Source organism: Carassius gibelio, chromosome A23 (genome assembly GCF_023724105.1).
Source record: "Carassius gibelio isolate Cgi1373 ecotype wild population from Czech Republic chromosome A23, carGib1.2-hapl.c, whole genome shotgun sequence".
NCBI lineage: Eukaryota > Metazoa > Chordata > Actinopteri > Cypriniformes > Cyprinidae > Carassius > Carassius gibelio.
The window spans coordinates 19,880,457-19,893,804 of NC_068393.1; the positions used below are offsets into that span (position 1 = coordinate 19,880,457).

General features: G+C 36.7%; 1 protein-coding gene across 1 annotated transcript; it reads right to left on the minus strand.

Moving 5' to 3' along the window:
- Positions 1-359: 359 nt before the first annotated feature.
- On the minus strand, positions 360-6,350 carry LOC127944913 (peptidase inhibitor 16). The gene is made up of 7 exons (XM_052541332.1): positions 6,198-6,350; positions 5,761-6,056; positions 3,676-3,824; positions 3,467-3,542; positions 3,259-3,368; positions 2,512-2,600; positions 360-2,389 (listed from the first exon to the last, which is right to left on the minus strand). The coding sequence occupies exons 2-7, from the start codon at positions 5,914-5,916 to the stop codon at positions 2,193-2,195; spliced, it is 777 nt and encodes a 258-aa protein (XP_052397292.1). The 5' UTR covers positions 5,917-6,056; positions 6,198-6,350; the 3' UTR covers positions 360-2,192.
- Positions 6,351-13,348: the final 6,998 nt, after the last annotated feature.

Here is a 13,348-nt window from a genome sequence, read left to right on the forward strand (position 1 = left end):
CTAGAATCTGAAGTTGCAAAAAAATCAAAATAATGAGAAAATCGCCTTTACAGTTGTTCAAATGAGATTCTTAGCAATGCATATTACTAATCCAAAATTAGGTTATTATATATTTATGGTAGGAAATGTACAAAATATCTTCATGGAACATGATCTTTACTTTATCCTAATGATTTTTTGGCATAAAAGAAAAATCAATAATTTGACCCATACAATGTATTTTTGGTTATTGCTACACATATACCCCAGAGACTCAAGACTGCTTTTGTGCTCCAGTGACATATATTAGCAATCTTCCATCCTAAGTGCACAAAAACAAATGTACATAGAAGTTCTCACAGCAAAAATAAGGACAACAGTTCACATTTAACCATATATTTAAGAACATTTTAATTATCCTAATGCATGAATCAAAACATAAACAAACAAAAAATGTGGTTCCTGTTCATCCAGGTGTTTCCATTCAAATATTTACCACCACCTATGAAGATTTTGGATTTTAATATTATATATATATATATATATAATTCAATGAAAACCATCCAGGTTTTCACTTCAGTATGACTTGTTGAATAGCATATATAATTTCCATCCATTTGGATTTAACATTATCTAATAAACTATATGTGATGCATATTTGTCAGTCACACATGAAACATGTAAGACAAAGCTAAAACTTTTGAACTGGAAAATCATGACATGTTTATAATTAACTATTTGCAACTATTTTTTTTTTTTTCAAAATGCATTTATTCAAATTGCCTAAAATCATAAATCTGCTTCTTGTGAAAACAATTATAAGCTTTTAATATTTAATTTTTCAGTTAAAAAGTATGAACATGGTTAAGGGTTGGCTATAGCTGTGGAACAAGCAATATTCAGTTACTTAAAATAAGACAAAAACAAATTGAATTTATTGAGTATAAATATATAAACCTGGTTATTGTGTGATGAAATGTAGTTTAAGTTAAAACTGATCCAAATGCAAATTTAATACAATCCACATTCTAATATATCAAACTTAAATAAATCAAAAATCTTTTTTGTGTGCGTTTTCTTCCATGTTTTGTAATGGATAATAATGCCACAGCAGCTCTGATTCAAGTCTTCAGTCATAAAGACACAAACGTTTTATAAAAGACAAGCATTGCATTGCAGAGTCTGTCATACACTATCACTAGAAGACACACAAATCCTATCGATGTCAGCCAGGAGCAATATCACTCGAGATATAAGAGGTTTTTTACAATCATTAGGCCTAATCCACAAAAAACCTGTTCATTTATCTCCATGCAGACGTCAAAGAAATGTCAGAAATTAGGGCTCATGGGTAAAAGCGCTTCTGAAGGTGTCAGAAATGCCTGTTTTTGTTCATAAATGCTGCTTGATCTGTACATATTTCTCTCCTGATTCAGACAGAGATGACTGGAGAAATCAGTGTTATAGATTATGGACTAATATTTTAGCTGGAAACACGAAAATGTTTGTTTCTTCCACACAACTTTTCACTTCACAAGCCGTTAACTGCTGGACTGGAGTGTTGTGGATTATTGTGATGTATTTATCAGCTGTTTGGACTCTCATTCTGACGGCACCCATTCACTGCACAGCATCACTGCAAGTGATTCAATCCTACATTTCTCTGATGAAGAAACAAACTCGTCTACATTTTGGATAGACTTGAATACATTTCATCAATTTGTAATTTTAGGGGGAACTGTTCTAGATCTAATGTGTCTGTGTTCGCGCGAATCATTTGTAAACCAGCTTCACCTACAGAAAAAGTGAGTATATGTTTTTTTTAATTAATCTTTGCACATTGCCTTTCCTAATAATGTGCTAATTAGCAAGTTTCACGATGAACGCGGCTAGAGTAAACGGTCCCTCAGAGAAAGGCTCGGAAGAAAGGGGCGGAGTCAGCAGAGCTCATTAACATTTAAAGGAAAATGCCACAAATGGTCGTGCTCTGAAAATACAGTAGCTGTTTTTGACAGGGTATAGGAAGAAATGCTGTTATTTTACACTACTATTGAGAATTTTTAACGAAACTATATTACAGACCTGATATATTACAGAAGGTCTTTCATTAAGACCTTAAAGAATCATATCAACTTGTGGAAAATGGGCATCCACTGACAACTTAAAAGAAATATTTTGTCGTTGTGTCTCATTAGATTATGATCAGATTTCCCTCACAAAACAAGCAGCCAGACAAGCATCAGAAGAAGCGCTGAGATGCTGTCCATCTTGGATCCATGGTTTGGTTTACTTTCCACGCCGGTCACAATTTTAACCTGCTTGTGCGTCGGCTCTTCGGGAACCTTAGCGGGCTCCGTCGTCATTCGTGGACGCTCAGGAGAGACAGTAGGACCTTTGGTGTCATCTGCCACTGCAAGGAGAGAGAGTTTTGAGAGTGTGTGCATCAACAATAGCAATAGTTTAGTTTCCTGTGACTCTTTTAAATCATGTTGACTTTAAAAATTGATTTGGTTGATAAAGTCTTCACATTACCGCACATGTTGTCCTCACACGCTGGAGTATTTGGACACTTTGAACATGGCGCTCCAGACTCGTAGGGCTTTTGTGTCTTAATATCTCCTCTATAATGAAGGAAAAACAAAGGGTGGATTTGAGATGGTTTTTATAAACGGATTTACTTTGAAACAACACTCAGAAATGTATAGTAAATGTAATAAATAATCATTTATTTAGATTTCTTTCAAGTTTATGTTAATTACAGTTTTGATTTTTAAATGAAGGAGCTACTATATATGAAATAATGCAGTTTTATCATTGCAGCAGAAATCTCAGAAATAGTTTTTGAAAATTGAACGATTTCTGAATATGAACTAATATATAACTTATCTGTATTATTGCACATTATTTCAACGCTGTCTGCCGTTCGGCTGTTCATATGTTGCATACTACTGTATCTGTATCTGTTATTTATTATGTAAAGCGTCCTTTGGTATTTAAAAGGCACTATATAAATAAAACACTATTATTAATATTGTTATTATAATGATTAAAACATTGCCAGTCAGTGTAAATCCTGCTATAACAAGGCAGAGAATTAAAAGCAGCAGACGAGCATGTGCTTGGAATAAACAGATGATGTCATCCGCTGGTGTAGACGCTAATATAGTCATCTTTACAGTTATTGTTCTTGGTGTGAACAGACCTTGTTCAGGTCGTGTTATACAGCGCATTCTAGAACACTAAGTTCATGTTCAGTCTGGATTATTCCAACACACTTACGAAGGGTAATAATTACACACGAAAAGGGTGACCTTCTCAGGACCCAGATTCTCAGTTGGGTCACAGACATGTGCAGCACAGCCAATCCTACTGCTTTTTGCCCAGACCATCTGCAACAACAACAACAACAGAGAAATGCATCGTCATATCTGAATATCGAGAGGGTGAAAATCCAATCAAACACACAACAGACAGAAACAGAGTTCACCTGAATGTAATTGTCACAAATCCTATCTTCATCACAGTTATTGGTTTCAAAGTTATAATCCTCATGCTCTCCAAACCTGTGTGTGCATAGAAACGAGTTGCAAATCTGTTTATAGATAACATTTCTACACGTCACGGATCATCAATAATTGTTATTTTAGTCTTTGTTCATTCATTCTTATTTATGTGTCGTTAGGATATTTGTCGTACCATTCCATCATTGTTTTGGTTGCATCAAATGGTTCGTGGTCTGAATAGATATTTTCACCCATTCCGAGTTCCTTTAGTAGAGGGTTGTGATCCACGATACATTTCGCCGAATGATTTTCTGCCACCAGACTCAATGTCTCGTCCCACACCTAAAACAACAACAGTTTCAAGGTTTATCTATTATTATTATTTTTTTTTTGGACAGCTGAACAATATTCTGTATTTATTAGACTTTGAAAAAAACTGTTTAAAAAATATTTTGTGTAGGTCAGTCATTGTTGAGTTGAATATATATATATATATATATATATATATATATATTATTTTTTTTTTTCAGTTTAGAATTATTATTTGACATAAATGTCAAATGATAATTTACATAAATAGGTTTACATCAGCATACACTATTTACATATAAAATGCATACAACTTTTAGAGCATTGAAATGTAATGCAAACAAAAAGATATGCTCTTTTTGCCATAATGCACAAAAATCAATCTATCAATGAATAAATAAATATTAATAACAAGATTTGATTTTCATACAAATCGTTTTTGTTTTTCTATTCATATTTAAATTTGCATTGAAATGTAATGCAAACATTAATGTTCTCAGTATCATAATGTTTTAAATAATGCTTTTAATAGTAAAGTATTTATAAAGTACTGTTTGTTGTACTACCTTTAATTTACGATTGCATAAACAAACAAAATAAATATGCAAGCAAGCGAGCAAGCTTTGTTTCTTTATGCAAAATATTTTTCTTCTTAGTGTGCATTGACCCATATCCAAATATGACCCAGACATGTGGTTTGAGTAATCCACCCCACTGTAGAGTGTAAATGCAAGTAAACATAACATGTTTCATAAGAGAACCAGAGGCTTTCTACCATGAATCTTCCCTTAGTTGTGCTCTGAATTTCACCCACAATACGAATATCAGACCGTAAGACAGGATGACCACATGGGGCTTTATTAAAACACTCACACACAACGTTCCTGCGGTTTCGTGTAACATACACATTCCTCAGCATGTCTCACAGACAACATTGCGCAACACACACCCCCACACACGCACCATCCAGACAAAATCAAACCACTTCATGGTTTCTGTTCGAAAAGTCCCTCTTTATCAGAAATAGAATCTGATCTTGTGATTGTTTCTCATGCATTATAATACCAGCCTTGTGTTGCTCTGATTATTGCATTCACATGAGAAAGTTAAGGTCTGTTTCACACGGCAACAATGCTTAAAGGGACAGTTCACCCAAAAATGAAAACTCTTATCATGTACTCACTCTCAGGTTTCTCTAAACCTGTATAAATGTCTTTAAAGATTTTTTGAAGAATGTAAATAGTTTCTGGTCCTGATTGACTTCCACAGAGTTTTTTTTTTTCTTTTTTTCATACTATTGAAGTCAATGGCTTACAGCAACTGTTTGGTTACCAACATTCTTCAAACTCAGCAGGAGAAAGAAGGCGTGGTACAAATTAAGAGTAAGTAAGTGATAGTAAAATTGTCCTTTTTGGGTGAACTAGATGGTGAGCGATTTATTACATATTTCATTTGACATTAGTTTTTATTTGGTAAACTATAAACATGATAACAGTATTAGATTATCTAGTTTTTTTTAAAGTAATTGTGTCCATGAAAATGCATGATGACTCAATTATCATAGATATTAATGTGCTAATTATTGTTTACAGCAGTAATGAGACAGTGAAGGATGTAATTCCAGTTAAATTCCAATAGTACTGTATAAAAAATAAACATTTAAAAATGAAAAAAAAAAAATCTAATTTCTAGATGCTTTTTAAATCGGTGAGTTTTCACCTTAAAGAAAAATGTTTGAATTTGGAAGAACATCCAGTGTTGTCAAGCTCCATAATAGAAACAAAAGCTCAAAGATTCAGCAAGTTTAATTTCTTTTTAAGTTCCACAGAAGAAAGAAAATCGTATTGGTTTGGACTGACATGAGTGTCATTAAATAATGACAACATTTGCATTTTTGCACACATTTTTTCGTCTTATTCAGTAGCTTGTATACCAAAGCCGATTGTGTTGCGTCAGGTGCATCTCTTACCACTTTCTGCATGAAGGCGGCACTGGGCTGAACCTTAGAGCGAAACTCATTGTGCATGTCCACGATAGTTGATTTCTCCTGCTCGGTCAGGTGACCAGCTGCTAAACTCAGAACGACCCAGAGCCCGGTGCTCTGGAGGGCCACGCTCCAGTACATGTTGCCTCTCCTCCCTGAGGAGCCTAACTAAACAAGCTGTCGACGGTCAGATAAAACCTCTTCTCTGGCTGCTCTTGGGACTGTTAGGTCTGTTGCTGTCCTTAATGTCTTCAGAGCAGGTAAAAGTGTCTCTCTCTGGGCTGTTAGTGTGTGGAAGAGGGAGAGAAAGTTATTATGGGACCCTCTCAGCACTCCCTCCCTTTTCGATCCCAGATTTGAGCCGCCCATGTTCAAATTACACATGCACACATGACCTTACTCACACTGCTCGGCTCCCTTACCTCATCAGAAAGCTTCACATGACTCATTTCCAACCACCATAAAGTCCGATGGTCGCGCTGTAAAACTCCAAAGATTTGAGATATGAATGTTTTAGTCACACAGCATGTCGAAACTGTTTTTCTTGAGTAATGTCTGGCATAGCAGAAATTTGATTTTGATTTGGCTTGCCCACATTTTCCAGATCCTGATTTCATTTCCTCAGTACCAGGCTGGGCCCTCTCCAGCATGGATTCACCCTTATTCAGCCCCTGCGCCCTACAGACGGTCCCTCCCTGCCACGAACCAGCTCTCGTTTACTGTAAGTGACGCCAGTGGAATTCTTTGCCACCTTTATAACTGAGCTGCTAACAGAGAGGATTATTATGTCTGATTTATTAAAAAATATTAAAAGTTATTAGCTGTTCTCGTTGCCCTTCAACTTTTGCTGAAAAAAAAATAGTACGTTATTTTTCATGTGCAAAAATTATTGTATCAGTGTTAGAGTCCTACTGGCTGGTTGCTGGGGTGGGGCAAAGGTGTTACCATGGTGTTCTGGGGGGTTGCCAGGGAGTTGCTATGTTGTTGCTCAGGTGTTGATACAGTAGGTGTTTGCTGGAGTGTTCTGGGTGGTTGCTAGGGAGTTGCTATGTTGTTACTCAGGTGTTGCTACAGTAGATGTTTGCTGGAGTGTTGTGGGTGGTTGCTAGGGAGTTTCTCAGGTGTTGCTACAGCAGGTGTTTGCTGGAGTGTTGTGGGTGGTTGCTAGGGAGTTGCTATGTTGTTGCTCAGGTGTTTATACAGTAGGTGGTTACTGGAGAGTTGTGGGTGGTTGCTATGGAGTTGCTATGTTGTTGCTCAGGTGTTGCTACAGTAGGTGTTTGCTGGAGTGTTGTGGGTGGTTGCTAGGGAGTTGCTATGTTGTTGCTCAGGTGTTTATACAGTAGGTGGTTGCTGGAGTGTTGTGGGTGGTTGCTATGGAGTTGCTCAGGTGTTGCTACAGTAGATGTTTGCTGGAGTGTTGTGGGTGGTTGCTAGGGAGTTGCTATGTTGTTGCTCAGGTGTTGCTACAGTAGGTGTTTGCTAGAGTGTTGTGGGTGGTTGCTATGGAGTTGCTATGTTGTTGCTCAGGTGTTGCTACAGTAGGTGTTTGCTAGAGTGTTCTGGGGGGTTGCTATGGAGTTGCTATGTTGTTGCTCAGGTGTTGATACAGCAGGTGTTTGCTGGAGTGTTGTGGGTGGTTGCTATGGAGTTGCTATGTTGATGCTCAGGTGTTGCTACAGTAGGTGTTTGCTGGAGTGTTGTGGGTGGTTGCTAGGGAGTTGCTATGTTGTTGCTCAGGTGTTGCTACAGTAGGTGTTTGCTGGAGTGTTCTGGGTGGTTGCTATGGAGTTGCTATGTTGTTACTCAGGTGTTGCTACTGTAGATGTTTGCTGGAGTGTTTTGGGTGGTTGCTAGGAAGTTGCTCAGGTGTTGCTACAGCAGGTGTTTGCTGGAGTGTTGTGGGTGGTTGCTAGGGAGTTGCTATGTTGTTACTCAGGTGTTGCTACAGTAGATGTTTGCTGGAGTGTTTTGGGTGGTTGCTAGGAAGTTGCTCAGGTGTTGCTACAGCAGGTGTTTGCTGGAGTGTTGTGGGTGGTTGATAGGGAGTTGCTATGTTGTTGCTCAGGTGTTTATACAGTAGGTGTTTGCTGGAGTGTTGTGGGTGGTTGCTATGGAGTTGCTATGTTGTTACTCAGGTGTTGCTACAGTAGATGTTTGCTGGAGTGTTGTGGGTGGTTGCTAGGGAGTTGCTCAGGTGTTGCTACAGTAGGTGTTTGCTGGAGTGTTGTGGGTGGTTGCTAGGGAGTTGCTATGTTGTTGCTCAGGTGTTTATACAGTAGGTGGTTGCTGGAGAGTTGTGGGTGGTTGCTATGGAGTTGCTATGTTGTTGCTCAGGTGTTGCTACAGTAGGTGTTTGCTGGAGTGTTGTGGGTGGTTGCTAGGGAGTTGCTATGTTGTTGCTCAGGTGTTTATACAGTAGGTGGTTGCTGGAGTGTTGTGGGTGGTTGCTATGGAGTTGCTATGTTATTGCTCAGGTGTTGCTACAGCAGGTGTTTGCTGGAGTGTTGTGGGTGGTTGCTATGGAGTTGCTATGTTGTTGCTCAGGTGTTGATACAGTAGGTGGTTGCTGGAGTGTTGTGGGTGGTTGCTATGGAGTTGCTATGTTGTTACTCAGGTGTTGCTACTGTAGGTGTTTGCTGGAGTGTTGTGGGTGGTTGCTATGGAGTTGCTATGTGGTTACTAGGGTGTTCTGGATGATTGCTAGGGGGCCGATACTGTGTTCTGTGTGGTTACTGGTGTGTTGCTACAGTAGACGGTTGCTAGGATGATCTGGGTGGTTTCTATGATACTTCTGCTATGTCCTGTGGTATTGAGTCCTGTGGGCAGTTGCTAGGTGTTTGCCAGGGCATTTTAGATGGTTTTTAGGGTGTTGCTATGGTCTTCTGGGTGGTTGCCAGGGAGTTTCTATGGGGTTGGTTGATAATGTGTTCTCGGGGATTGCTCTGCCATTCCTTTGTTGTTGCTAGGGTGTTCTAAGTGATTGCTATTGGGTTGTTATGTGGTTTCTAGATTGCTGTGGGTGAGTGCCAGTGTAACGACCCCTTGGCTCAAGGAGTAGCAACATGAATGGAGAGTCCATACACCATAAACAAATTTACACAAATATGTATTTTAACCAGAGAACAGACATAACCACATAAAATATAAAATATGAAAATACAAAAAGCAACAACATCAAGCCCTGGACTTGAGAGCGTGAGATAAAGTCAGCATGACCACCAAACAGCGAGACCAGCAGAGACCAAGCCCTAATCTCTTCCTTCCCAAGGGTGAGAAAGCCATTGATTCTCCACACCTGAGTCACAGCACTTAACCTGAAGACACAATGTGTTACCTAGAGACACCTGCTGGACAAAATAAAGTACTACAGCCCATTGGATCGTCACAGCCAGGAAGTGTTGCTATGTGGTTGCTAGGGTGTTCAGGATGATTGTTAGTGGGCTTCTGCTCTGCACTGGGTGGCTGATATGCCATTTCTTCTTTATTGCTAGTGTGTTCTAAGTGATTGCTATGAGAGGTTTTCCATGATGTTCTGGAAACGGCTAGGCTAGGCAGTTATTAGGGTGTACTGTGTGGTTTCTGTATCGTTGCTGCATTGTTGCTAAGGTGTTCTGATTGGTCGCTAGGTGGTTGAAGTATTGCTATGTGCTTTTCAAGGATGTGCTGGGTGGTTGCTAGGCCATTGTTAAGTTGTAGCTATGTTTTCTAAGTTCTCTTGAAGTGATTGCTAAGGTGATGCTAGGGTGGTTTTCTGGGAGTTCCTATGTTGTCACTAGGTGGCACTTTACTGTCAACAACAAACCCTGCAAATTAAGAAAACCTTGGGTGATAATATGCTACTGTTGTAGGGATTTCAACAACATGTAGGTGTGCATCTTTTATTGTTCTTTGAGTGACTGGCATCTATATATCAGGGAACTAATTTTCACGTTCCTGTCCATGTGATTAAATAATGAGTCCCATGTTAATGAGCTGATTGACTGTGTCTGAACTTAACAAAATTCTTCTTTTATCAGTTATTAATTCTGGTTGTAATTCATTTGCATGTGATCCATTCATGTGAGTTGTATAAAGCTGGTTTTGAAAGTGAAGGCTTGATCATCTTGTTGTTAAACTGGTTTAGTGTCTCTCTGCTGTAGGCTGTTGTTCTAGGCGTGGACTTTCATTCTTAAAACTGGGATTTATGGCAGCCAGATGTACAGGCATAGCAACATCAGACTCCAAACACCAAAACACTGCACATGAGTGCGGCCCACGTCCAATGACGTGTTCCAGCAGCATTGTTAAAAAAAATTCACCAAAATACCTTTTTTTTTTTTTTTATTTGTTTGAGTTCAGAACCTGTTTTGTATTTTAAAAATAATTGAACTCGTCATTATGCTTTTGTTTTTTGTTCATTCTAAATGACAAAAACATCATAAAATCTCCAAATGATGGGTTATCTAGGAATAAAAATGATGTGGATTTGTGGTTGAAGATTTGAGTTTTCTGAGTTTGCCTGTTGTTTTCGGTCTGGTGACAACACATTCTCATATATACACCATATATAGATACATTTGATATATGCTCATGTACACATCATATATATATAATATGTAGCCATAGTACTTATATTATGGCATATGCAATGATGGATGATTCTTTTAATAGACAAAGATGCTCAGAGATGAGAAAATGTGTGTGTGTGTGTGTGTGTGTGTGTGTGTAATGTTATTATTGTAAATTAATTTATCATATATATATATATATATATATATATATATATATATATATATATATATATATACACATATATACAGTACAGACCAAAAGTTTGGACACACCTTCTCATTCAAAGAGTTTTCTTTATTTTCATGACTATGAAAATTGTAGAGTCACACTGAAGGCATCAAAACTATGAATTAACACATGTGGAATTATATATGGAATTATATACAGTACACATACACACACACACACACACACGCACACACACACACACACACACACACACACACACACACACACACATATATATATATATATATATATATATTTTTTTTTTTTTTTTTTAATGCTTTTTATTATTAATAATGCTATCTGAGATTACCGTATTTTATTTTTAGTTATTGTATTATTTCAACTTCTATTTCTCCTTTTGTTTTTGTATTTATTAATACACCAAATGTGTTAATTTTGTAATGTGCTTTTGTTAGTTTTATTGTTCTATTTATTTATTTTAAATACTTCAAATTTTTTTATAAAAAATATTGAATTTCTTACATTATTATTATTTTTAATTTTTTTATTTTCAGTGATTGTATTTTTCCTATTATGTTACTTTTTTTTAATATTTTTGATAAATGCATTTTACTGCATTTTTATTTTAGTTTTACAAATTTCTGTATATATATTCTTTTTTTAATTTTTAAGCTTTATTTTTTATTCTTGCTTTAAGGTTTAAAATCTTTTTTTAAGACTGACAGTATTAATAGTTGTTTTTATGGAGAGTTTAAGGAATGCTCTGGAGCAGAAGGAACAGAGTCACAGCACACACAGAACACAGAGCAGAGCGCATCGGTGCGCCGTGACACTCGACCGAGGCGAGGCGAGGCGAGACCGTGTGAATGAATAGAGCGGGGACTCTGGGGGCCGTGGAGGAGGCTCTCAGGCTCCACTCCCTCCTGCAGCGCTCCACTGCTCCGCTCTTCCTCTCTCATTCTGTCTCTCCTCTTGTCTTCATTAACAAGCCTCAGTACGCTGAATATAGGTTGTTCTTTATGTTTTCTAGCAGCTGATTTGATTCATGGTAAATATTTAAGCTCGTTACATACTTTCTAATTAACAGATATATAACTGAGCTCTTCTCTGTGGTATACTGGAGTATGGATGAAACTTAGAAAACGTGGCACTCTCTGTGCATGAAAAATGTATTAACGATTGTAACAATTTTTGTATTTTCGAGAATTGTATGAGTATTAACCTGCAATTTTCAAGAAATTAATAAAATAAGATCAAATCAGTGAAAAGTGAATTGTAATTACACGTTTAAAAAAAATGTCAAGGTAATGGGTTTCCTCAATTTAACTAAGTAGATACTTTGTTAATATCAATTAAGTATAATCACACTTTAAAGTAATCGCAATTTAATACATTTAAGTCCAACTTAAAATATAAAGTAAACAACACATTTTCTAACTGTTATTTGTCAGTGTAACTTATTTATTTTAATTTATTTATTTCATTATGCATGCAGTTTAAATACTTTTAAGATTTAAGGCAACAGTTTTCCTCGATTTGTTTTTATTTTCTTCAGTGAAGTCAACAGATGGAAGTGAGATGCTGGGATTGGGCTGTTTAAGAATTGGCAGTAGAGTAAGACACAGCTCACTTCCTGCGTCCCCACCCACGACTGCCTCTTTATTCTGCTCTTTTTCTTCCCGGTGCTTGTGTTATTGATCATTGTTCTCTGAGGTCCGAGAGATTTAACTCTCATTGATTTTACATCAGCCTCCAACTTTGTCTTTGCTGCATTATCTGAGCCTCTTCTGGAGCTAATGCTCGTTTTATGGCATTTGTTTAGGCTGACACAGACATGTGTTTTTGCATTTCTGTCCCTAAAGAGGCTGGAGAGAATCAGCTGGAACAAAAAGGACATCAGGTTCACTGTCTAACAATACAAAGAGATGACAGTATCACCACAGAAGCACAGCAAAACTCTTCTGTTTGCTAACATACTCATAGTTTCTCAAATGCTACATTTTTTTTTCTGGTCATTAACCACTTTTCAAGACAGGTTTACAGTGAATATGACATGGGAAAATAGACTAGAATTAGTATTGGATTAGTATTTATTTCTGAATTTCTTAATAATCATAATCATTAATTTCAAATGTAATATGTTTTATATAAAATGTATTAAATATAATAACTTATATACAATTTAAATAATGTTTATACTGTAAATAATTAAGCATTGTACTTTATTAATAATTAATCATACAATGTTTTTTGTTGGTTTTATCATTCCACGCCCTATTTAAGCTGCATCCTCTTTACAATATATATATATATATATATATATATATATATATATATATGATAATAAATACATAATACTAATACTTTATATAAACATTAAATAAATAGATTTATTCATTCATCTTCATCTTCAATGGAAATTTCTAATAGAATATTTTTAAAGAGTGATTTGCTGAGATTTTCTTCATGCTAGCTGCTTTCAATTTTGTTATATCATTTCTGCTCCTCTAGATGTCTCTATTAAGCTCATGGACTAAAGGAGCAGGACTTTCTCATCTGTCCCAGAAGCAGTTGATGCAGGAACCGCCGTGAATACCTTGAGTTGCTTGAGTTTTAAGAGGGGCTGATGTTTAATGAAGCTTGGTATATTTCTAATTTATCTAGTTGGTTCTATATTAAAGGGTTAGTTCACCGAAAAATGAAAATTATGTCATTAATAATAACTCACCCTCATGTCGTTCCAAACCAGTAAAACCTCTGTTCATCTTCGGGACACAGTTTAAGATATTTTAGATTTAGTCTGAGAGCTCTCAGTCCCTCCATTGAAGCT